At 38.6% G+C, this 27,759-nt stretch overlaps 1 protein-coding gene across 4 annotated transcripts in view; it reads left to right on the top strand.

Moving 5' to 3' along the window:
• Positions 1–27,759, top strand: part of OXR1 (oxidation resistance 1) — a 484,414-nt gene that overhangs the window by 163,759 nt on the left and 292,896 nt on the right. For 3 of the 4 annotated variants that reach the window (XM_043879388.1, XM_043879387.1, XM_043879383.1), the window contains exon 1: positions 11,130–11,170. The exons of the other annotated variant lie outside the window; for it this stretch is intronic. In XM_043879388.1, the coding sequence (XP_043735323.1) occupies positions 11,145–11,170 (26 nt within the window). In that variant the 5' untranslated portion in view covers positions 11,130–11,144. Of the gene's footprint in view, positions 1–11,129; positions 11,171–27,759 lie in introns of those variants that run through there. 4 annotated transcript variants of the gene reach the window in all.

Below are 27,759 nucleotides of genomic sequence, written 5' to 3'. Positions count from 1 at the left end.
TTTCAAATGGGTATATTTTTCCTTTTCTCCTGTGCTCTTCCCTTCTCTTCTTTTCACAGCTATTTGTAAGGCCTCCTCAGACAACCATTTTGCTTTTTTGCATTTCTTTTTCTTGGGGATGGTCTTGCTTCCTGTCTCCTGTACAATGTCATGAACCTCCGTCCAGAGTTCATCATGCACTCTGTCTATCAGATCTAGTCCCTTAAATCTATTTCTCACTTCCACTGTATAATCATAAGGGATTAGATTTAGGTCATCCCTGAATGGTCTAGTGGTTTTCCCTACTTTCTTCAGTTTAAGTCTGAATTTGGCAATAAGGAGTTCATGATCTGAGCCACAGTCCGCTCCTGGTCTTGTTTTTGCTGACTGTATGGAGCTTCTCCATGTTCTGCATCTCCTTCCTGCCTAGGCTCTCTCCAAAGTGCCTTCAGCCCAAACCCATTCCCACACTCGTGTGACATACCTAGGGGTGGCCCAATCTGCCACCCCCAGTATGATTAATAATAATGCGATATTATATATGGCACTTATTGTATACATATATATTTATATGCTGGGTTTCCCTGGTGGCTCAGATGTTAAAGAATCTGCTTGCAATGTAGAAGACCTGGGTTCAACCTCTAGGTCAGGAAGATCTGGAAAAGGGAATGTCTACCCAATCCAGTATTGTTGCTTGGAGAAGTTCCACAGACAAAGGAGCCTGCAAAGTGGGCTACAGTCCATGAGTCGTAAAGAGTTGGACACAACTGAGTGACTGAACTCGATGTGTACATGCTGTATCTTTATATATGTTTATGCTATAAATTTCTATATTTTAGTAGGCTTTCTGGCTACTGCATGAAGATGACCCCAGTTGAGAACTACTGAGAAGGGGATAGTATTGGAGATGGGGAACACCATCTATATTTAATATATATTTGGCAGTAGAGCGTAAATGACTGATTGGACCTAGAAAGTTCAGGAAAAAAGACAATGGTTCTAGTGTATGACTTCCCATTTGCCTGTAAATAATATTCTCATTGCAAATGATATTTATCTACAGTTTACTATGCAGAACCTGAAGGGCTTCTTTTGACAAGGACATCTTACTTGCTGACTTTATTGCTATTTACAGAGTCTACTTAAATGTAGAAAACTACAAAATGACTTACTAATCTGGGCTTGTCAGTTATTCAGTCAGGTCCTCTCCCTAATTACCCTCAATCATGAGGATTTGTGATACTGTGAAAGGAAAGTACCTACTGCTGATAAATATTAGTACATCTGCTTAATCATTTATAAAGTCCTGAATTATTCATGTATGTTTGTGTGACTTCAAGCACTTTGGGGACTTGTGGGTATGACTTGATGTCCCAGATGGAAAGATAGTGCTATGTCTATAGGTAGGATGTGGAGGACTCAGGGGTGATCGTAAAACTATGGAAAGTGGAAACATTTTGACTCCAAATAATGGAAGCTATCTCCCTGTGCTTTCACTTTGCTGTCTGGTCCTCAGGAACCATCTTCTCTTAGCCATTGAGATATGTGCCCCCATCCAATCCCCTCAGACTTCCCTACACTCAGCAGCCCCAGATATGACAACCACTCTCCATGAGGTACGTTTTCTCATCTGCAGTGCTGATTCCTGACTGCCCTGTAGGATGCCATTACATATATCTACGTGACCAACCACATCCTGTGGACACCTAAACCTGAGCTCCAGAATCAGTCAGATGGATGCTTTACTTTGTTTATTCTGGATGTTACATTCATTTTCACTGTTTAAGATCACATTCACTTTTCTGAAATGCACATGACATAGTTTCTTTTTCTCTCCAAGGAAAGATTAAAAATAATCATGACTTTTCTGGCTAAAAACTAAAACAGATACTATTTAGAATGCTTTTGACATAAAATATATTAGAGTTAGTAATCATTGAAATTAGTAATAACAAAACAAGTAGCCACCATTTCATGGCTGCTGGTCATGTGCCAGGCAGTTAGCTAGGCCCTCACATATGTTATTTCTAAATGGTATGGTGTTTCTCTCAAATGCATATTATTATTCCCACTTGATAAATTTGGAAACTGAAATTGAGAAGTTCTGTGGTCTTGCTCAAATTTGCCCTGCAGGTGAGCAGCACGTCCCGCTTTCAAGCATAATCTCTTTGGCTCAAGAGCTCGCATTCTCAACCACCTCACTCTCCACCCCTTTTAAAATAAAAATTTCACCGTTGACTGTTTGCATCTCACTGTTTCAGGAACTGCATGAATATAATCTCAACTAACTCCTCCCCAAAGACTAACAAAATGGCTATTTTGTACCTATTTTATCACTAAAAAATAAGAGGTTGAGAGAAGTTCCATAACTTACTGTTTCATCATGCACTTAACAATTTCAAGAGAGAGAAAACGTAGTTGTTGATAATTCATGTAAAGTCAAGGGGCAGGACTGGCTCCCATTATGCTAGAGCTCAGAGTATGTAACCTCCCTCTCTCCATGTCTTGGTTGTGCCTTCTCTCTGTCAACTACTTGCACACACAGCCTGTCCTGTTGAGGGGGCTGAATGGCTGCCAACCGCTGAAGGCTCACATCCTCTCTGCTTACCAGTCCTTAGCAGGCCGGCCATGCCTCTTTCCCTGAACTTCCTGCACATTTCTGGAACTGAATATCATTTTCCTTGTTTGGCTGAATCTGAATCCCCAGCTCCCCCCTGGGGCAGGAAAGTAGGCTCAATACAACACCAAGCCCATGAAGAGAAGAGAAGTAGTCCATTGTACCTTCACCCCTAAAAAGGGGAGATGACCATGGAGTGAGTAAAACAAACAACAAAATAACATCTGTCTATCCAGAAGCAGTAAGGGGCATAGACAGGTCTCAAATTCAGATCTATAAGGCTTCAAAGCACTTTGGCTTAACCCTTTACATTGATCTTCATCTCTGGATAATTGTCTTTAAAACCCTCTTGTGAGATAATTTCAAAATCTCCTGTACTTTTGTGAAGAAAAAAATGCCATTTTGTTAAGGAAATGACCTTTAGAAGCATCAGCCTGCTTGTGATATATCTCTTAAAATAAGTCTGTCAACATAAAGAGAAATACTATTTCTAGAAGCTAGAGATTCTCTAAAGTCAAGGTTTAAAAATGCAATGATTTAGTATCTAATTTTATGGCAGAATTTTGCATCGAATAAGATGTCCCTGTTTACATCTTGAAAATAAAGGATATTTGGCATAGAATGGACATTCTCTTCACCTTTCATTTTAAGAATGCACTACTATTTTCTATCTTTCCCCCAAACACAGTCTTTATCAGCATTTCAACAATCTTTATTGCAGTGTTTTTGACCTCCCACTTTGAGGACAATACTCTCCCCTTGGGAGAAATTAAGTAGAAAAATGTGCACAGAAGTAAATAATGTAACCCAGCGGAAAGAGTACAGGATGAGGAATCAGGAAGCCAGGGTGATGATCCCAATTTGATAATACCTCTCTGTGACTGAAGGATAACAAATTAGTTCCTAACTTCCTAAGATGATCCTCCTACAAGCCTCTTAGATAATCTCATTATTGGCTGTATTTTCACACTGGGGACAGTAGAGCTTTTCAAACTAGCCAGTGAATCAAAATTCATTCACTCAGACAAAAATGAATTGAGAGTCTGTGGCAAAGTGCTGTGGTAGATGTGGTGAAACCCAGAAGATAGTTCTTGAAAGGAATCTGTAGTCATTCCCTAAAATGCATTGTCTAGTAGGTACATGAGACAGTGCTAGAAGAGGGGACTCTAAAGATATCTAGAAAAGCTCTAAGGGGCTTATAGTCTGCCTGGAGAGAGACAGTCAGAGAGAAAGATATACAAAGCAGCATGTACAATGTGTCATGTGAACGGGACAAGTACCTCAGGGATTCAACTTCTGATGAGCAGTTCAGATGTTACGGACTGTCCACACATACCTTGTCATGTGGGTAAATCTAATTAATTCCATGAATATCAGCATAAAGGTAAATGTCGGATGTCAAGGGAGGTATACAAGGACCATATGGTTGAGCAATCATATCTAAATCCAGAGTGGACTAAATAAGGAAAGAAGAGGTTGGAAGAGCTCTCTCACAAACAGAGACATGACCATAACATTCACATATTAAAATGTTGTCCATTACAGGAACCACTAGTACACATCAACATGTGATGTAAATGAAAAATACACATTGATTCAATGTGCAAAAACAGAATGCAAAATACATGAATAATTTTTATACTGACCACTTGTCGAAATTATATGATGATATTTTGGGTACACTGGGTAAAATAAAGCATTATTAAAATTCATTATTTTGATGTGGCTTCTATGGCTTATGTTATATGGCTATTGAACAGCACTCTTTAACTTGACCAGATAGGAACTGGGATTATGAATCCCGTTTTTCACCAGTTCTCAATTCCAAATGGTATGGAAGCTCTAGATATCTTTATTCTAAAGCCTGGTCACTAATTTAAAAATATTGGAGAATTGGGTGAGAAAACACTTACTTATTGAGCACCTACTCTTTTTTGGGGCTGCCATATGAAGTTGGACTTTTTTTATCCTCAGTTCAAAGGAAGCTCAGCTCATTCAGATTAAGAAACTTGTGATGAGTCCATAGAGCACAAACAGCAGAATCAAACTCAGGACTTTCTCATTCCAAAATAGATGCCTGTCTATATACTACATTGTCTGAACCAGTGCTGCCTGAGTAGTAGAGTGTCAGGAAGTCAACACAGTATTTACATATTTACATCAAGGTCCTTACAGGGACAAAGTGTAAGGGCTTTGGAGTCACCAACCTTGGGTTCTAAGCCTGGGCCTGCTGTTTTGTAGCTGGGCAAACTATTTAACTACTCTAAGATTCTGTTTGTCATCCATAAAAAGTGGGCATGAGAGTAATGCTATTCTAAATGTTAAATCAAATAATATTAATTAAGTACTTAGTTCCCAGCCCACAGTTAGGATTTAGTGAATGATAGTAGCATGTTTAAGATAAAGGGCCAGGGATAAGCATGTTGGTTCAGGCCCTATTGCTTATCTGATGGGTATAGAATTAGAGCACTGCTCTGGTGCCTTTAACTTACCAGCCACGTGACCTTGGGCCAGTTACATCTCTGGGCCTCAGTCCCCACCGACATATGAATTGGGTTTAGTAGGAATCCCATCCCCACTGTCACTGGGATGATTAAATGAGATAATGTATGAAAGTTGCTTAGAACTCTACCTGGAGCAAAATAGTGGGAAAATGATAGTTGCATTGTTGCTTTTACTGTTGTTAATACTCAGAAGACATTTGTTTTTCCAAAATGTATTTATATGTATATATTTATTTATTCTTTTAGCTTTTTATTTTTGTTCTATTTCCTGATATTTGCTTTTAAATTTAGGGGTCCTAAACCACTGACTTTCTGAATTTATCCCTTTTAGACTCTTCCCAAGGAGCTACGGCTTTGTGGCTTTTAGTAGCCACTGCCCACCCTACTTCAACCAGCTTCTTACTTGCCAACCTAACATTGTGGGTTTTATCATGCAAATCCCACTGGCAGTGGGAAGAAATCACTTTTTTCCCAATACTGAATCTTTAGAATCTAGCAAAATTCTACCCACAAACTAGGTATTCAATAAATTTATCTAAGGAATGAGAAATCAGGTAGCTATGCCTATTATATTAATAATGAAAATAAAGATTTAGATAGAGTTCTAATTAGGTTCTGCACGTAGAATTCTTCTATGAAGAAAGTCTTTGAAAATTTGTAAATCATAGACTGTATTCTGGATAGCTGAAGTCACTGGTTAAGTGAGATTTACTGGGGCTGAGACTGTTTGGGGGCACAGATCAAATTGCACTTACTTGACCTTTTTATTTCATCTTCAGTAAGATGGAGGAAAGATCTGCTGTCTCAGTTATAGAGGGGATTCATAGTGGTGCCCCTTGTCAGTGAAACTGCACTGGTAGTTTTCAGATTGGACAACAGTTTTAGAAACTTCAGTGTGTTGTCTAGATTATTATAGATTTGTAACTCTTTGATTTATTCTTACACCCTCACTCTCCAAAAGCTGGTTGAATAGGCTCTGCTGTAAAGACAGGAGTGCATCATTACCTGGACAGCTGTTGCTCAGGGATGCCCTATGAACCCCTGCACATTTTTTCCTTAATACTAATAAATGTCACAATCTACACAACCCCAAATGTGATGTTTTTTTCTTTACATGCTGAAAGCACTGCTGATTTCAATAGTGAAGAATTATATGGTATGTAGTTAAGAGTAAAAGAGACATTCATTCTTTTCTAGTTTGGGGTGATAGAATAACTTCCAACCCATTAAAATTCAATTGTTAAGTTTTGAGGCATGTATCTAAAAAATATCAGGCCACTGATGAGTAGATTACAGACTATCCACAGTTTCTACTCTCATTTGTTTCTTTCTTTTTTTTTTTATTTTTTTATTTTTTTATTTTTTTTTATTAGTTGGAGGCTAATTACTTCACAACATTTCAGTGGGTTTTGTCATACATTGATATGAATCAGCCATAGATTTACACGTATTCCCCATCCCGATCCCCCCTCCCACCTCCCTCTCCACCCGATTCCTCTGGGTCTTCCCAGTGCACCAGGTCGGAGTACTTGTCTCATGCATCCCACCTGGGCTGGTGATCTCTTTCACCATAGATAATATACATGCTGTTCTTTCAAAACATCCCACCCTCACCTTCTCCCACAGAGTTCAAAAGTCTGTTCTGTACTTCTGTGTCTCTTTTTCTGTTTTGCATATAGGGTTATCGTTACCATCTTTCTAAATTCCATATATATGTGTTAGTATGCTGTAATGTTCTTTATCTTTCTGGCTTACTTCACTCTGTATAAGGGGCTCCAGTTTCATCCATCTCATTAGGACTGATTCAAATGAATTCTTTTTAATGGCTGAGTAATATTCCATGGTGTATATGTACCACAGCTTCCTTATCCATTCATCTGCTGATGGGCATCTAGGTTGCTTCCATGTCCTGGCTATTATAAACAGTGCTGCGATGAACATTGGGGTGCACGTGTCTCTTTCAGATCTGGTTTCCTCAGTGTGTATGCCCAGGAGTGGGATTGCTGGGTCATATGGCAGTTCTATTTCCAGTTTTTTAAGAAATCTCCACATTGTTTTCCATAGCGGCTGTACTAGTTTGCAAAGGAAACTATAAGTAAGGTGAAAAGACAGCCCTCAGACTGGGAGAAAATAATAGCAAATGAAGAAACAGACAAAGGATTAATCTCAAAAATATACAAGCAACTCTTGAAGCTCAATTCCAGAAAAATAAATGACCCAATCAAAAAATGGGCCAAAGAACTAAACAGACATTTCTCCAAAGAAGACATACAGATGGCTAACAAACACATGAAAAGATGCTCAACATCACTCATTATCAGAGAAATGCGAATCAAAACCACAATGAGGTACCATTACACGCCAGTCAGGATGGCTGCTATCCAAAAGTCTACAAGCAATAAATGCTGGAGAGGGTGTGGAGAAAAGGGGACCCTCATTTGTTTCTTTCCAAAGAGGCACAGGATTTGGTTTATTAGTTATTACCTCTTTGGATAGAGGTAGATTAAAAAATTACATAGAAAAGAATATCTGGCAGTTGGAATTTTTAAATAATAATGATATAAATAAATGAATAATGTAATAAAATCAGAGTGTATGTTTCTTCCTGGAAAAATACAGTAAAATAGAAAGCAGTGCCAAATTGAAATGAAAATATCAAGTACAGCATGTTAACCTGGATGATCAGGGTTTATTCACCAACTGGTATTCTCAGGTTAAATGTATAGAAATTGTTAGTACTCTCCCATTCATAACATTTCCTAGTATGACTGTCAATTATTGTTTATTTTTATAGCTGAACTTAGACTTATAAACATTTACCAAATACAAACACAATTTGCCAAATACAAACAAAATTTTCAAACAAAAGTTCCTTGTTTGAATTTTTTAAAAAGAAGAAAGTGTCATCTGAAAATGTAGTTCCAAAATTATCCTAGAAAATTTATATATGTGTGGTCGCGAAGAGTCGGACACGACTGAGCGACTTCACTTTCACTTTTCACTTTCATGCATTGGAGAAGGAAATGGCAACCCACTCCAGTATTCTTGCCTGGAGAATCCCAGGGACGGCGGAGCCTGGTGGGCTGCCGTCTATGGGGTCGCACAGAGTCAGACACGACTGAAGTGACTTAGCAGCAGCAGCAGCAGCAACATATACACACACCACCTACACATATCAAACAGATGTTAGAATTAAGATAATGCAATATATTGAATTGGCCCAAAATTTCATCCAGGTTTTTCCTTAAGAGCTTACAGAAAAACTCAAATGAACTTTTGGACTAACCCAATAAATCATAGTATTTTAAAACAAATATAAAATACTTTAGACTTGACCTTGGGCAATAGGCATTAAGAATTCAAGGAGAGTTCTTTTTCTGGTGTTTCTAAATCCTTTGTCTTAATGAGTCTACCAACAGAGCCCTTTATTTATAGGGAATTAAATGGAAACCACTAAAGCAGTCCTGATAATATCCACCCGCTTTCCTGTTATTAAAGAGACTTGCAGTGCAATGGAGTAGACAAACACCTTAATCTCACCTATTTTATTTCTAGTATAATGTCATGGGCTGGTGACAAGTGTGTAGTTACTTAAGAGGCTTATTTAGATACTAAATACCCAAGTAGGGGAACGCTGAATAAGACATGCATGCTAAGTTGCTTCAGTCATGTCTGACTCTATGCGACCCTAGGGACTATGGCCCGCCAGGCTCCTGTGTCCATGGGATTCTCCAGTCAAGAATACTGGAGTGGATTGCCATGCCCTCCTCCAGGGGATCTTCCCAACCCAGGGATGGAACTCAGTTCTCTTACATCTCCTGCATTGACAGGTGGGTTCTTTACCACTAGTGCCCCCTGGGAAGCCCATTATAAGACATCATAACAATAAAGAAGTAAAAAATACAGCAAGACCTAACTGCTGAATTATGAGTTGTCCTAAACATGAGCATTTTCATAGGGCCAGGCAAATCCATCGGCACAATACTGCACCTAGCGGCCTGCTACCCATAGTTTGGGAACTGCTCATTATTAACGGGTCATGTTTCAGGGCAGACCCCCAGATGGCACCATGTCCAGCTTGTGCTAAAAGACCAGCCTTACTGCCATGCCTGGGCCCTTCATGCCCTTCCCGCTTTGTGCCAAAGTGTGGGACATCCACTTTCATTTCTGTCCGTGTCCATCATGTGTTGCCTTTCTTAGACTTTGCCTTTTAAGTTTACTCTACATGTCCACTTAATCAGATCTTACCTGAGTAAAATATTAGGGACAGAAAGAAAAGATACACACACTCACTAGTTCACAGCTTAGCACTATTCAGATTGCAAAGGCTGGGGAAGAACTTCTACCTGTGGCAAGTCATATCTTACTATTTCTCTAAAAGTGCAACAAAAATCTAGCTCCTCTTGAAGAAGAGTAGCAAAAACAGGTTTTGTTGTCATTCAGCCTGGTTTAGTTCTACCTTAAAAAGCAAGTTGGCCTTAATTTCTCCTGGGGCATGAGTGCTACTGAGCAGAAAGATTGACAAGACCACAGTCTTAGCACATTTTTAAACCCTACTGTGTGCAGAGGAAAGCAGGCAGAGTCTTTTCTTTCTCGGCTATGATATGGAGGTTGACTTTGTGACAGTCTTCTTCTCCAGCCCAAGCAGGTGGATACAAGTGAAAAAAAGTATGAGTGTGATGAGAGTTGGCTCACCTCCCCTTCACTGTTTCCCTCTAGAAATTGGCAAGGTGAACCCCTTCGTGTATCCAAATGCGGCTCCTTAACAGATTGCTTTGTCATCTGAGGAAGCTGGTATAACTCATTTCTGCTTCTCTTCACAAGTCAAGGTGTGGCAATGCCCTGGGGCTTTCTTATTTCCTGGCTTCTCTGAATCCACAGGGAGCTTCTCCATTTAGAAATTGAATTTTTACAGTGATCTCTGGTAGAAGTAGTCTAAGCTTTTATCCTATCCCCAACATATCCTTTAAATGACATGTGTTTGACTCTTTCTGCTTCTTCTGTTTACTAGTATGCTAGGTAATTCACACCTAAGGACTGTGTTCACAGGTTTTTAATATCTTATTATCATCATCCCAGATTTTGAAAATAAATTAAAAGTTAAATGTTTCTTTGAAGGCATTTAAAACTTTTTGAGGGTGTTAATTTGTCAGTAACTGAGGCTTATCTCTGGTAATACTGCACATTAAGTTACAAAATCTACCTTACCTAAGTATTTCTTTTTTAATATTTAGGAAGAATATTCTGGTTTGGAGGACTTTACCTAAAGTTATGTAATAAAGTGAGGGAAAGCGGATAAAGCAGTCAACAGGTCAGTGTTTGGAGTCTTAAAGGACAGAGTTCAAATCCCATGTCTGCCATTAACTAGCGATTTGACCTTGAGCAAATTCCGCAACTTTTCTAATTTCCCATTCTTTTGTCTGTTCAGTGGAAATATGAATAGTAGCTACTTCCTGGGCACCACTGTGAGGGTGAGTAATACTTCAGGGGCACCTGTGTGGTAAGACAGTACTTATCACAATGCCTAACATGTGGTAAGAATACAAAGAATTCTAGTGAGACCTGTGTCCGTCTCAATATTTCTGCGTTTTCTGAAGATTCAAAGTCTGATATGGACACTGTCTCTAAAATGCTTGTCTGTTTTGTGTGCTACAAGGAAATTTCACCTGAGTGCTACCTACCATTTACTAACACATCTTACTGTGTAGTTTAAATGATATGCCGTAAAGAAAAACACACTTATGGAAACATATTTCTCACATACATAATCGAAGAGCAATTGCGTTTGTAACACCCGCCTTCTTTGTACTCACTGAATGGCGTGTTCTTTAGGGGATAACAGCTTGCCGTGTGGAGTTCAGGGTCTCCTTTTTTCCCAGATGCTTTTCTGCGCGCCGGCCGCTCCCCCCTCCAGCCGGGCCCCTGGCAGAGGTGTGGGCGGAGCTTGCGAGACGCCAAGTAGCAGGCTCACAGGTAACACGACGCTCATCAGATCCGCCTGGGCGCCCACTCAGCTCTAAGGTTGCCTGCCCGCCCGCACAGAAATGACGAAGGACAAAAACAGCCCCGGGTAGGTGGGATCTACCGCTCCATCTGTTGTTACTTCCTCTGTTTTTATGAAGAAAACGTTTCCTACTTCCATTAGCAAATAGATCTCTGATTTCTGTGCAAGTGGAAAATCAAATCTTTGTGTTTATGAGACCAAACAGATGGATTTCTGTTGCCATTTGTTTCCTGGCAAAATGGGACCATGAACAAGGCAGGCGGCCAAAGGCATAGGTATTAAAGAGAGGGAAAACCCTCCGACATGCTTGGTTTGCTGTATCCATTACTTCTGATCCCTTTCAAAGCCATGGTGCTTTGTAACTTTTTAACGGTATTTTTCTGATTTCACCCCAGGACTAAGTATCATTGACTAGCACCTCTTATGGATGGGTTAAACGATTTTAAACAATATGGGGATATCAGACATTTTGTTCTCCATGAAAGTATCTTAAGCATTTATTATATATTTTAGTATGTTGTATTTAGCTTGATACATTATTTAAATCGTCCTAAATAATTACTTGAGAAAATGAGTCATGAAAAAATGGTGTTTTTCTTAGAATGATAGTTTTTCAAGCACTTTGTATTTTAAACTAGCAGTGGAATTGGCCTAGCAACATAATGTATCTGTTGGATAGTTTCAGTGTTCAGTTGTTTATGGGCAATGGTAGATGTCTGTGTGATTTTTTTTAGAACGTCTGACGTAGCAAAGGTATAGAAACTCATCTTTCACCCCAAGAAATAAACTCCCTTTACTTACTAATCCCTTTTATATCCATAAGGTTATGTTTTTGTTTTCTTTGTTTATGTACAATGTGGACTACGGAATTAGTATTTTTTAATGTCATTCGAATATCAAAATTATATTACCTTACATAAAGTTGTTTTGTCATTCTGATATGAAGTTTAGAGTTGGGGTAGGTGGGAAAAACATAATTTTTAAAATTTGAGTTATTTAACCAGATCACTTAATTAGCACTTTGCCACGTGGTTTGATAAAGTTGACCACAAATTTGCATCTGGGACTCAAGAAAACCAAATTATCTGGAAGCATAATTAAAAATATATAGGTGTTTGCCTGCATTATAGAAATACTTTAGGGATTGAAATTTCCTAAATAAGAATTAACCTGTTTCAACAGATGTTTCCCTTTTGACCAATTTGACACTTCATTTAGTAATGAGAAAGCATTACTTTTTTGCAGTTCTCCTTGCCTTCTTTCCATCAATATTTAAATGAGGAAAACCGGAGTTCTGAGGCGAAAACAGACAGCTACATAGAATATGCTTTGATCGCAAAACCGGTACAGTTATTCAGAAACCTTAGCAAATTATTTCTTTAGAAATGGCCCCAGATGTACCACCACTTTTATTAGAAGATGTTAATCATTTAATACAGACCACTGTTCTGTGTGCCTTACATATATTCACGCAATTATCACAACCACTCCTGTGAAATTGGTATTGTTATTATTCCTTTTGTACTTATTAGGATACTAAATGTAAAAAAGTAAATAAATTTCTCAGCATTGCACATTTACTAATGATGGCAATAGAGTCCATAGCAGCTTGGTAATAGATTTTTTAAAAATTAAAACAAATCCAATTCAAGATTAAGTTTTTAAAGTTCCACTGATACTTTCTTCATAATATTCCAATTATAAAATATGTGCTTATGGGTACAAATCAAACAGCACAAAGAAAAAATTCTGCCTCATCCCCTTTCTGAACCTACTCTCCTGATAGTGGAGAGTATCTCTCTGCAATTTTCTTCATGCTTAAGCAACAAACACATGTGTACTTTCCCACATACACACATGTTTTTAAGTGAGTGAAGTGAAGGTTGCTCAGTCGTGTCCGACTCTTTGCGACCCCATGGACGATACAGTCCATGGAATTCTCTAGGCTAGAATACTGGAGTGGGTAGCCTTTCCCTTCTCCAGGGCATCTTCGCAACCCAGGGATTGAACCCAGGTCTCCCGCATTGCAGCCAGATTCTTTACCAGCTGAGGCACAAGGGAAGCCCAAGAATACTGGAGTGGGTAGCCTATCCCTTCTCCAGGGGATCTTCGCAACACAGGAATCGAATCGGGGTCTCCTGCATTGCAGGCAGATTCTTTACCAACTGAGCTATGAGGGAAGCCCTACATGTTTTTAAACAGACATAAAAATATCCTATTTGGTATTTCACCAAATTACGTGTCATGGTAAAGTAATGCTTCACACCAGTAGTTATGGCTCGGGTTTACAGTGGTGTATAATATTTCATGTGATGAATGAACCATGATTTATTTATATTGTGATGGATATTCAGATAAGTGAATGATCAATTGCCTAAGTACTTAAAATAGACACTTGACAGAAAGAATGAGATGAATCAGTTACTTTAACCAAAGCTAACATTCGATTATGAGGATTTTTTCATAATACTGCAATTTCTTAGTGATTACATAATCAAACTTATGCCTGACTGCATCCCAAGTACACACTTTTTAAAATGCTCCCCATCACTTTAAAGACTATAATTGATCTCATCATCTTTGTCTCTAAGTAGTATCTTAGTTTAGATTCTTTGAAGCAAACCAAAAAGACTTAGGACATGGGAAAATTGAAATGTCTTTATCTATTAAATTTGTGCTGATGGGGGAAGTAAACATGCTAAGTCATTACAGTTCTAAATTTGGGATTGAAAGCAAAACAAAAGCAATAAAAACAATAAAGAGGTACAGGCAGCTCTGAGATAGATTCGTTGTCTGGGATATTCTCCATAAGAAGATGCTTTCCACGCTGACTGGACAGCCCCTCACTGTGCAGCCCGTTGAGTCCCATGTCTCCAGTGGCAGCACCCTTATTTCCTTAGAATGAAATAGGCATCTTTTAGCCACCTAGGTACACAGGAGAATTATCCCTTAAATGCTTTTAAGTTTCTATTTTATAGAGCCCTGAAAGAGATTTTATTTTTTTCTTTTTGAGTTTGAAAACAAAGTAAATCTTCTACAAAGCTTGGTGCTTCCTTTTTGTACCTCAGAAAAATAATTCCTCATTTTTCTGATTTCTTAGCAACAAGCAGCTCGTCAAGTCATTTGCTTGACTTTTCCTGCGTCTGGAACTGAAGCAGGTTTGCTTATCTGGCAGGATTTCGTAAAGCAGCCAACAGTGATTTTCAGTTCTGTCCCCATCACAGATTGGGAATCGAGAGCCCATGGCGGAGGCTTTGTGCTCCTGTGGAACCCATGAGCGTTAGAGATGTGGAGCCTGACTCTATTCTCATCTTAAATGTCTAAGGGAGATTTTACATTATGTTTATTTCTCAAGGTTTAGCGCAGAAAATACGTATATGCTTTGGAGGTGATGACAAGAACACAGTCATCTGAGAATGGGAGCTTTAACGCTGATAACTCTGAACGTTCTGTTCTAGACCATCTGGAATCTAGGTTTCCATCTGAGTGCATGCTATTGGGAATCTTACAAGTATATATCCTGGCTCTAATATATATATTATTCATACATATGAATTCTACCCACTTGGAGACAAAAACTTATCCAGAAAATGCATCATGGTAGTTGTTCTTTAAATATATGCTATTCAGAATAAAGGATTTGTTCTTAGAATTTTGACATTTTGTGTATACTCAGTTCCTTCAAAGCCAGTTCCATTTTAAAGCAATTTATATGATTGTTTTTAATTCAGAATGATAGAATTTTTTTTCTTTTTGTTTGTTACATACTGATTTTGATGATGCTGAAGTATGCCGGTTGGAATATTAATGATTTAAAAATAGCACAAAGGGACAAAATTTAGTATAAATTTTTAATTGTTTTCCAGAAATGCTCATCTCTATTGAGACTAGCAATAAAAATTTTAAATAGTGTACATGAATCTGCAATATAATTCTACATAGATTTCTTTAGCTTTTATTTTTTGCAAGGCATTCGACTTTTTGTTAGAAGATTCAAAAATGAATAAAACACAATTCTTGCTCTCCAGATTTTACTGGTTAGCGAGTGAAACTCAGAGTTAAATGTGTAAATATTAATATGGTATCACATCAAGAAGGCTGCTATGTGCTCACACAGTACAGTGTTAAAAACATGAGGCCATGAGATAATTTGGGGAAGTGAGCATACTTGACTAAAGGCCCACTGTGTACTCAGTTTGGGGTCCCAGAGTCTGACAAGTATTTCAGACATTTAATGTGTAACACAGACCAGTGGTCTAGCTCCTGACTCTATCTGCATTTGGTTTCTTTCTAGTAGGGTCATGTGTATAATGAAAGACAGGAAAAAGACGTGGCTTCTTCTTCAATGGTAATTTTAAAATGGTAGAAGATGGATGCTGCACCCCACTAATATCCAAAGGAGAAGCATGACATTAGCTGAATTTTTTATTCTTTTGTGGCTTCTTAAGTCTGTGAAATACATGTAAGTCTGAATTCAAAGACAGCAGCATTTTAAAGTTACTCTATAAACATGACAGCAAAGCAAAATGTTGATGTTAATCATTCATTTATATATACATATTTATATACTACTTATATTTACATATATATGTATGTAAATATACTCTGCTTCCCACGTGTCGCTAGTGGTGAAGAACCCGCCTGCCAGTGCAGGAGACATAAGAGACGCGGGTTTGATCCCTGGGTCAGGAATATCCCCTGGAGGAGGGCAGGGAAACCCACTCCAGTATTCTTGCCTGGAGAGTCCCATGCATAGAGGAGCCTGGCAGCCCATGGGGTCGCAAAGAGTTGAACACAACTGAAGTAACTTAACACACATGTGCACACAGAAATATAAAAAAGAAACTTTTAATTAACAGGGAAAGTTTCCATATTTTGTTATCTTTACAAACAGTAATCTTTAGGCCACTTAGTATCTGTAGACACCTTTTCTTTCTATTACATGATCCAAGTACATCATGGAATAATAATCTCTCTGCTTGATATTGGGCTTGTCCTTTTACATTGGTAAACAATTTACGGCTCCTAGCTTTTCCAATTTTAGAAGCATTTCAAATTAATTGCATACTTTAATGGGGACATATTAGCAGTCTCTTCCCTTGCTTTTTATTGTTTATTTTGAAGCATAATGAAAACCCTTTTTGGAATTGTTTTTATGTGTAATCCAATTTATAATGAAAGCCTATGGAAATAACCTAAACTGAAATATAGGTAATCCTTTAGTGGGTTTACAGTGCTCCAAGGTTAAATTGAATCCCTTTAATATGATGTAAAGCTCCTTGGGTTTTATATGCCCTAATCTCTCCCTCCTGTTCATACATATCCATATTTTGAAAATTGCTCAAACATGTTTTTCTCAGCTTGGTGTTTTTGCACAGGCTTATCTCTGCTCAGAGGGCCCTTTTTTATTCCACTCTGTGACTTTGTTGTACTTCTTCAAGCATCTAGTCCTACGTGGCTCCCCTCTTGGAGGTCCTTGCCATTTCCAGGCAGTGCTGCAGTTCTATTCAGTTTGAACTCTCCCAAGCTGAACTTGCCCCTCTATTACTGCACATAATCACATCACCTTTCCATCTCTCTCTCTCCTTCACCTCGGAAGACTCAATTCTTCTTTGTATTCCCAGGGCTTAGCTGGTGCCTTGCCCTCCATGTTGGGCAATTTAAGGCTACAGGATATGTAGCGTTTTGAAAGTGACAATATGCTTGATGATCAAATAGCTCTCAACTGCTAGATTGTTTTCCATCCATGGGAAGGCAGTTTGAATTGTGTGCTGGTTTTCTTTAATCATGAATTATGAGAGTGTGAATCATGTTGATTAAATCCTCTTCTTAGTCCAGCCTTTCATTCAGGCCCTCATTATATCTTGCACAAACTATCTCCAGATCTTCCTAACTAGTCTTCCCTCTCATCAGTCCCCTTCTCTGCCATGCAGCCTGTACTTCACTGTGAGAGCTAACTTCCTGGAAATATAATAATATCTGATCATTCCTATTCTTAGCCTTCCCTGGGCATACTGTATCATAATACATAATCCAGGCCCAGCATCTAAGACTGTAGCCTGGTAGCAGTGTGAGATCTGGGACGCATCATGTTTTGTTCCCCATTATAACCCCAACACCTGGCACAGTGATTGGCATGCCCTAAAATTCATGTGCTGTTGTAGGACGTCAGTGATCACAAAACACAGCTTTATTTTATGTACTGCTAAGGGAAAATAAATCTGCAAATTCTAGTATGGCACAATTGTTTCTTTCTTACATGCCTTTGAATTTTTATTTTACTCTTCCTGAAGGATTTTTGAGACTTCAGATAAAATCAGATTTTTATTACCTATCACTCTGGTGCGTAAAGTGAAAGTGAAAGTTGCTCAGTTGTGTCTAACTCTTTGCGAACCCATGGACCATATAGTCCATGGAATTCTCCAGGCCAGAAGACTAGAGTGGGTAGCCTTTCCCTTCTCCAGGGCATCTTCCCAAGCCAGGGATCAAACCCAGGTCTCCCACATTGCAGGTGGTTTCTTTACCAGCTGAGCCACCAGGGAAGCCCAAGAATACTGGGATGGGATAGAGGATCTTCCCAACCAAGGAATCAAACCGGGGTCTCCTGCAATGCAGACAGATTCTTTTCCAACTGAGCTATGAGGGAAGCTAGTAGCAAAAAATAAATCGCCTAAATACATGGGCTAAGGTGATTCTTAGGTACTTAGGAGCTTCCCAGCTGGCTCAGTGGTAAAGAACCCACCTGCCAATGCAGGAGATGCAGGTTCGACCCCTGGGTTGGAAAGATCCCCTGGAGGAGGAAACGGCAAGCCATTCCAGTATTCTTGCCTGGACAATCTCATGGATGGAGAAGTCCGGCAGGCTGTAGTCCAAAGAGTCCCAAAGAGTTGAGCACAACTGAGTGAGCACATGTGCGATGTGATTCTTACAATTGTACAGTGAAAGTCTGGCATTCTGGCATCTCTCTCCCCGCTCAGAGTCATTGACATCTGCGTTCTGTTCCGGATAATGTTGTTTTCTGTTTCCTCAGAAGTATTAGTGACAAAGTATGACTTAGAAGAGGTATTTTATTCCACCCTCTTTGCAAGTTTTTATGTGCATTCATAGGTAGTGACAAGGTAGTAAGTGCCACCTGTCCAGCTGCATCCTGATGTCAGAGGTTAAAAGGTTAAAACTGAAAAGTACATCTCCCGATTGATGAACTCAGTGACGCAAGCATGGGCTGAATGCGTACTATTATTAAAATGCTCCCAACCTACCCTTTCCGTCTCCTCTCTCCACGGCTCAGTCCCACACACTGTTCCTCTGAACTGTGAGACTTTGTCAATGGAAGGAGATCCTGTTGCAACTCTGTGCAGTTTTATCCTTTTAACCTCTGAAATCAGGATGCATAAAAGCTTGCAATTTCAGCATGAAATTGACTTCTCTGTTCTCAAACTGACACTGGTTCTTCGTGATCCGATTTAAATGCCGTATCCAAGTCTGCCATCCTTACTACCCCAGATGGACTCTGTTTCTGCCTCTCCAGTGCCCTCTGAACTTTTGTATACACTCATTTGAAAACTTCTCACACTTTTTGTGACTACACGGTGAAGGATAAAGACCAACCATATGGTATTTTTCTTTGTCCTCTTGCTGCTGGCACACAGTTATTTTTCAGTGAAACTTGAATAAATATAGTTTGGCATATTTCGTTCCTCTAGCTGACTGTAGAGTGGTATGAAGTGAGAGAGCATTGTTCCCTGGGAGGACTTGTGATACTGTTGCTCTTATAAGAATGATACCCTCGGTCCAGTATCATCCAACAATGGACTTGTTATTTTTGCTTTAGATAGAATATCTAAGTTCTGCATTGGTCAAGACCTGCATTTTACAAAACAAACAAAAACTCACTAATCCAGTGTTTGTGTACATTTCATTAAACTTATACAAGCTATTTGCTAAACATCATTTACACATTCGCAACTTTTACACTACAATTAACCAGAGATCAGAGTCTCACAACCAGAAGCAATTTTAGAACTTTTAAGAGCAAATTTAAATTCTCAGTTGGAACATTGTAGATTGATTAAAGAAAAACATTAGCCAGGATCCAATGACTGGTTCTTTAAAGGTGTCTCCTCATTTCATTAACAAGGGTCAAAACCAAGAATCTATGTCCAAATCCCTAATGTCAGCCATGAATCATTCTTTAAATAGATGGTAACATGACTCAAAGAGATACTGAATAAGGAACAAGTGATAGCCTTCTAGAACAGTGTTACTGAAAATATTGTCTGGTCCAGCCTGTATCTGTTGCTTGGGATACTGGATAGAAATGCAGTATGGGGCCTCAGCTTCTCATTCCCTGGATTCTAGGTGACTTATAGGCACAGAAGCTTGATAAGATGTGGTTCAGATTCTGATCCACTGAATCTGATACCACAAAAGATATATTTAGTGTTTTCTTGATAATCCCCAACTAATTCCCAAATTCCAATAGGGATTTTTTTTTTCTTCTGGGCTGTAAAAGTCAGAGCTCTTAGGTCCCATGATTCGAAAACTTTGAAAAGTATTTTCTAGAATATTTTTATCATTAACCTTTCACTGTGAAATTCTATAAACATAATGCCATTTCACGTCAGTCTATATAGAGGAGGAGTTAATAGCTCTCACTGTGAATACAGCTGGAAGAAAGAACTAAAAAAGATCATTTTGTATTATATGCTTTCCAGAGGAAATGATCTATGATATAGAATTAAACAGAAAACTTTTAAAAAACAATTCTGAGTCACCGTCCACACGTAGAAAGAGATCTGAGTCATCCTAGGTCACCCAGAGGATGGAGCCATAAAGGGGAATAGAATATGGATATTGTCCCCCATACCTTACCCACTTCTCCTTCCTCTGATGATTCTGAGTCTAGTCACTGTGTCATATGATCCTGCTCTTATGAAACAGCATGGCTGTTTTCTGCGCAGCTTTTCAGTAAGGATTTTCTAGGCTTCTAATACATTCAGCAGAAGCAGAATAAACATTACTTACTTAAAAAAAAGACATTGGGTTATTTACACAATAAAAGGGGCACTTGAAAAAATACTCAAATAATTTAATTTGAACACATCCAGCACCATTTTCTGGCTTTATTCCTATTGACGGGATAATTATGTTGGAAATTATTTAATAGCATCATTGTAGCTTGAAAGAAAGAGACAATTTGAATCCGTATCTATGAACTATTGTGAGTTTTTTCCTCCCCATCACAATTTCACCTGCATTTTTTTTTGTATTTACATGTATCCATCATAAACTCCATAACAATGAATTAGTCAGCTGTTTGATTACCTCCAAAACCTACCTAATCCCTCTGCCCAGCCCCTCTTTGAGTTGGATTCCTAGCAGAGTCCCATGTCAGCCAGGGATGGCACATAAATGGAGACTCGGGAATTCAAGACCACATACATAAACGGAAGCCTGTGTATGTATTCTTCCTGTAAATTGCAGCTATATTTACTATAAGCATTTTATATAAAAATGCATCATTAGATTGACCTCTAATTAAGTGGTAAGACATCTGACTGGCACCATTATCATATCTTAGACAGTTTCTATCAACATTTTCAGTCTTTCTTCACCTCCAAAACTGGGATTTACTTAATTAGCATCTACTTATTGATTGTACAGTCCTAAATTCCTCCAGTGTGCCAGGCAGTGTGCTTGGCACTGGGACTCGTGTGAGCAGGATGATCACTTCTTTCAGACTCCTTGCTTTTTTTTACCACTGTACTTCTGGCAGCACTTGGTAGGAGTAATCTTCTCTCTTCCTATTACCATCTGTAATTAACGAACTACTTTCTGTCCTAAACCGGAGCCTTTCACTATGGAGAAGGTGGGACAATCTCTTGGAAAACCCCTAGCGTATCTGCTGTTCATTTAGTTTGTGTGTATGTGTTTAGTCGCTCAGTCATGTCCGACCCTTTGTGACCCTATGGACTGTAGCCCACCAGGCTCCTCTGTCCATGGGATTCTCCAGGTACGAATAGTGGAGTAGGTAGCCATGCCCTTCTTCAGGGGATCTTCCTAACCCAGGGATCGAGCCTGGATCTCCTGTGTTGCAGGCAGATTCTTTACTGTCTGAGCCACCAAGGAAGTCTCCTTCCTTTTATAATGAGGGAGTGCTTATTTGTGGCAGACGTGGTACTGTACAGTGGTTGACAAGGCAGAGATGGTCCTGGCCTTGTTGATTGCAGTCTGGCACGTGTTCAGTTCAGTTCAGTTGCTCAGTCATGTCCAACTCTTTGCGACCCCGTGAACAGGGCATGCCAGGCCTCTCTGTCCAGCACCAACTCCCGGAGCCCACCCAAACTCATGTCCATTGAGTCGGTGATGCCATCCAACCGTCTCATCCTCTGTCGCCCCCTTCTCCTCCTGCCTTCAATCTTTCCCAGCATCAGGGTCTTTTCCAATGAGTCAGTTCTTCACATCAGGTGGCCAAAGTATTGGAGTTTAGCTTCAGCATCAGTCCTTCCAATGAATATTCAGGACTGATTTCCTTTAGGATGAACTGATTAGATCTCCTTGCAGTCCAAGAGACTCTCAAGAGTATTCTCCAACACCAAAGTTCAAAAGCATCAATTCTTCAGTGCTCAGCTTTCTTTATAGTCCAACTCTCACATCCATACATGACTACTGCAGAACCATAGCTTTGACTAGATGGAGCTTTGTCAGCAAAGTAATGTCTCTGCTTTTTAATATGCTGTCTAAGTTGGTCATAACTTTTCTTCCAAGGAGCAAGTGTCTTTTAATTTCATGGCTGCAGTCACCATCTGCAGTGATTTTGGAGCCCCCCCACCCAAAATAAAGTCTCTCACTGTTTCCATTGTTTCCCCATCTATTTGCCATGAAGTGATGGGACCAGATGCCATGATCTTAGTTTTCTGAATGTTGAATTTTAAGCCAACTTTTTCACTCTCCTCTTTCACTTTCATCAAGATGCTCTTTAGTTCTTCTTTGCTTTCTGCCATAAGTGTGGTGTCATCTGCATATCTGAGGTTACTGATGTTTCTCTTAGCAATCTTGATTCCAGCTTGTGCTTCTTCCAGTCCAGCATTTCTTATGCTGTACTCTGCATGGGCGTTAAATAAGCAGGGTGGCAATATACAGCCTTGACATACTCCTTTCCCGATTTGGAACCAGTCTGTTGTTCCATGTCCATTTCTAACTGTTGCTTCTTAACCTGCATACAGATTTCTCAGGAGGCAGGTCAGGTGGTCTGGTATTCCCATCTCTTGAAGAATTTTCCGCAGTTTGTTATGATTTACACAGTCAAAGGCTTTGGCATAGACAATAAAGCAGTAGATGTTTTTCTGGAACTCTCTCGCTTTTTCAATGATCCAAGAAGTGTTGGCAATTTGACCTCTGGTTCCTCTGCCTTTTCTAAAACCAACTTGAACATCTGTAAGTTCATGTTTCACGTACTATTGAAGCCTGGCTTGGAGAATTTTGAGCATTACTTTGGTCGTGTGTGAGATGAGTGCAGTTGTGCAGTAGTTTGAGCCTTCATCCCCAAACTTACCTCTAATTACTCTTCTAAGGTACTTCTCCCTGAGAAGGATTCTGAAGTCATGGACCCAAACTCAGCACTCAATACAGTGATCTCTTAGCAATGCCTGCCATGGACAAGGCAGCAGAAATTGTAGCATGTGTGTGTGACCTGTAACATATATATAGCATGTATGATAATCCTATAAATCCTTACTATATTTATAATTAGTACTAGATGATGAAGTGTTTAATTTTACTTGGATTAGTTCATATGCTTTTAAAATTAGATAAATCCAACAGACTTATAAATTGGTTGAGATGTTACCACATCTTATACCAGCTTAGTTTTTTCCATAGGTGCTGGTCAAATTTGGGATATATAGTAATTATTCAAACATGTTTTAACTTGATAAAACTGTGATTGAATGATATTCAGTTTCATCTCCTTAGGCTTGTATAACATCTCACAGAAAAGTGCAATATTTGGAACCTGTAGAGGTTTATATTAAAAAGTTTATGTATATTTACATGAATATATGTATCATTTTATAAATTAGTGTATATTTGTATATTATATATTGTGTGTAAAGTCATATGGTAATTTAATATAATATATATTTTATATATGCTTATATAATATGCTTTCATTTTATATTTATTACATAAATATAAATGTATATTAATTTTATGTATATATATATATATATATACATACTTAAGACACTAAGAAGAGTTAAACAAGCAGAATGTTTAGCTTGTAAGAAAGAAAATAGAGGGACTTAATAGCCAAGCACATATATTTAAAAATTCATTTGTCCAAAAATAGATCTGTCCTAAGTGACCTTAATGGTAAACTAAGGCCAGTAATTTGAGATTATGTGAACAGACTTTGATAAGGTAAAATTTCCCAAATTCAGATCTGGTCAGGGTAGGAGTAATCCTCCTTGGGAAATGATGAATCCCTTCATTAGATGTTTTTACATATATAATAGGAATTTTAGGGGGTCAAGCACTGATGTACAATTTAGTTACGGCTTTTATAGTTATCTTAAACATTAAAACATAGACTTCTTACTGATTCTGTTTCTTCATTTGTAAATGATAATACCTGCCTTTCCCCTCACAGGTTATTGTGCAGATAAGAGTAGATGATACAGCCAACTCTTGAATAATGTGGTTTTGAACTGCATGGGTCCACATGTGTGTGAATTTTTTTCAATGCACATAGCACCTATATTTTCACTTTACAGATCTCTAGGCATGCGGGAAAAAGTTTGTGTTTGATTAGAGATCACAATGCACAGAATCAAAACTAGGGTTTTGAGACTTGCTTCTATCCAGACTGGCTCAGCTTCCTGCCCTTGAGTGAATCATTTATCAGTTTCTTTGTTTTTGAGGCAGAGATAGCACAACACAGACTTTCAACCGTGGGAGGTGGTGGAGGGGAGGTCGGCACTCTGCACCCCCCAAACCCTCACATTGTTCAAAAGTCAACTGTATATGTAAAGTGTTGAAAAAATATAAATAAGTAATATAAGTAATTCTGTTGAGCCCCAGGAAGTTACTCATTGATGAATGTGAATCAGGTCTGATACCACAGTTATTCATTAGCATCTGTAAGAAACATCCAAATTAAAGCACCTAAAGATAATATATGAACTTGTATTTTTGAGACTTACATTTAGAGAAAAGAGTACTGACTCACTTTAAAGGGATTTGGGTGCAGGTGAATTTATTTCCCTTTCATATTTATTTTTTGTTATATTTATGTATTATTTTTCTCTTACGTGGAAGATCTTGGGTGATATTACAGGTTTTTGTTTGTTGGTTACTCTGTTGACTATTTTGTATGTCTCAAAGGAGTTTTGGAAAAAGATAATAATCTGTTCCAGAAAATTATGCCTCTGCAAATAATTTAGAATTAAAATCATTTCATAGAAATGAATTTAGATTTCTTAGCTTTATATATTCACATTCCTACAATAGTCTTTATTAACCTTTAAAGGACACAAGGTTTTTTTTCATTTTTATTTTTATTTTATTTTTTATTTTTTTTATTAGTTGGAGGCTAATTACTTCACAACATTTCAGTGGGTTTTGTCATACATTGATATGAATCAGCCATAGGACACAAGGTTTTTCTGATTGTTATGCTTTAGGCAACATGTACAGGTGTAAATAGGATATTGTGTTGAACTTCTTAATCGCTATTTCTGCATTGAATGTGTTATTTTTCCACCTCTGTTTCAGTCATTATCCGTTCACAGACTCTTCAGCTCCTGTGGGTAACTTTGAGAGAACACATTGCTTCTCTGAGTGGATAACAAATGCAATCCAAAACCTTAGATAAACTATTTAAAAGTATAATAAGAGTCTATGAACTAGTTTTTTATGAAGACTGAGAAATGCATAATGGAAGGCAAGGCAGTCCAGCTCTGCTTAGAGAAGTGGCATAGAGGTGAGAGCATAGCAAGGCTATCAACCTGCCTTGGTTCAAATCCTAGTTCAGCCGTTTCTGACCTGTGTGACCTTGCTAAATTACCTAGTTTATGTTTGTCTCAACCAGTCTATCAGGGAAGCAAAGATTATGGGAGCACCAGCATCATTGTATTATTCATGTAAAATACTTAAGGCAATACTAGCACATAGTAAGAACTCAACAAATGCTATATTTTAGAGTCCTAGATTAGATGAGGAAAACCTGAGATCTAAGCCTGACTCCTTTGAGCCGCACATAGTCAGTTATTGCTCATAGAAATAGCATTTTCTTCATCAGTACATCATTCTTCAAAACCACAGGTGCTTCTGTATTGCAGAATGTAATTTCAGGGCCTCATCTATTTATCTTCACACTTAAGTGAATTTCTCTCTTTTTCTGTTATTTTTGTATTTATTTCATTTTAACATAGCAATTTCTAAAGCTCTCTGATTATACTCTCATTATTTGTTTGATTGTAGCCTTTTGAGTTGAACTTAGAATCTTAAAGCAAAGGTACTATCTTCCACAAATACTTCCTCTGGAATTATAATCACACTTGATACTTTATAAAACATTTTCAAGCCCAGTGTTGCACTAATCCTCAAAACATCTTGTGGCATAGGAATATTTATTCTTATTTTGTGATGAGAAAACTGATAATGTAGTTAATGGAGTAAAATTAAGCTAGGTTGTTTATTCAAGTTGTTTATTTCTGCTGCTGCTGCTACGTCGCTTCAGTTGTATCTGACTCTGTGCGACCCCATGGCCAGCAGCCCACCATGCTCCTGTGTCCATGGGATTCTCTAGGCAAGCATACTGGAGTGTTTATTTCTAGACCACACAAATTAATGAATTATATATGTGCATTTGTGAGAAGAGAGGAGGCTTGTCCCTTGGGCAGTGTTTTGTACAAAAAAATGCAGAAATTTTTAAAAATTGGGAAAAAAACAGAAGTAAAGGAGGAACCATACATTACTTGACTTCCTTTATATATTTTTTCTCTTCTTCACAGAGTGGAGGAACTTTTCTCTTTTTTTGCCATACTGTGTGGCTTGTAGGATCTTGGTTCCCAGACCAGGGACCTTGGCAGTGAGAGCATGGAGTCCTAACCACTGCACTGCCAGAGAATTCACAAATGGAGGAGATTTCGATATGACAAATGTCGGCCTGCTGCAGCCACCCTTAGATGTCCCTGGGTTCCTAGAATTAGCACAGTCTGTCAGTGAGAGAGACTCTTAGCAGTGCATCTATTGGCTTTTTTTGTTGTTAGATTCATAGTTGTGAAATAGCAGGTCTTATTTATCCTGAGACTAGAAGAAATCTCATTTTATTTTTTATTACTTTATTCAGCAATTATTTATTGGGTACCTAGGATACATCAGGTAGGGAGGTACCTCTTTATTCAGTAACCATGGATTGTCAGCTCTTGTCTGGTTCTCTGTTCTACATCACTGAACATGGACTTGTTCTTTGCTGTCATGACATCTAAACACATTTATGCATTCAGTGAGTATTTATTGGGTATCTACTATGAGTCACTAGGGATAAGATAGTAGAGAAAAAGAATAAAAAATCATTGCTGTCATGAGAACCGCTTGAGAGGAGGGAGCAGACAGAAAAGCAAGATAGTTGAGTGAAATATATAGTATGTTAAATTTTTTTCAGTGTTAATATGAAAGGGGAGATAGGAAATGTTGGGAAATCTTGGATAATTTGACCATGAAAAGCCTCACTGTGAGCTTGATTATTGGATCATTACTAAAAAGAAGTGAGAGAGCCAACTGTGGGTGTCAGTGGAAGGAAAAATAAGTACAAGGCCTAAGGTGGGAACATGCCTGATGTGTTTGAAGAATACTGAAGAGGAAAGTGTGATTGAAGTAAGTCATCAAGACAGAGTAGTGGGACGTGAGGTCAGAAAGACAATAGGATGCCAAACCATGTAGAACCATGTCATTGTGAGGACTTTGACTTTAACTCTGAGTGAGGTGGGAGGCCTCTGGAGGGTGCAGAGCACGTGAGTGACATGATCTAATTGACATTTTAACAGAATCACTTAGGCTGTTTTGTTAAGGATAGACTGCAATATAGTGGAGAGACCAGGTGAGAGAATCTTGGCCTGGACCAGAGTAGTGGTGATAGGAAGATGAGAAGTGGTCAGATGATGGATGTATTTTGAAAGTGCACCCTACGTGACTTGCTGATGGACCAATTATGGAATGTAAGAGAAACAGAGAAAGATCAGGATGATATCAAAGTTTTTGACTTAAACACCTAGAAGACTGGAGCTGCCATTAACAACCTGAGGAACATCATTACCTGTTGTCATCTTCTCGGTCATAGATTAAGAAGAGATAACTTCAACAATTTGAACATAGTGATCAGATACCACATAGTTTTGGTAATTGATAGTACTTTATCCAAGGGACAGTTTGAAGACTTGAGTTTTATTTTTGAATATTCCATAAACTAGCCATTTGGTGTAGGTTAAGCTGGTGGCTCAGATGGTAAAGCATCTGCCCGCAATGCGGGAGACCCGGGTTCTATCCCTGGGTCGGGAAGATCCCCTGAAGAAGGAAATGGCAACACACTCCAATACTCTTGCCTAGAAAATTCCATGGATGGAGGAGCCTGGTGGGCTACAGTCCATGGGGTC

The sequence above is a fragment of the Cervus elaphus genome, chromosome 21 (assembly GCF_910594005.1).
Source record: "Cervus elaphus chromosome 21, mCerEla1.1, whole genome shotgun sequence".
Taxonomy (NCBI): Eukaryota; Metazoa; Chordata; class Mammalia; order Artiodactyla; family Cervidae; genus Cervus; species Cervus elaphus.
This window is presented reverse-complemented; position numbering and strand designations above follow the sequence as displayed.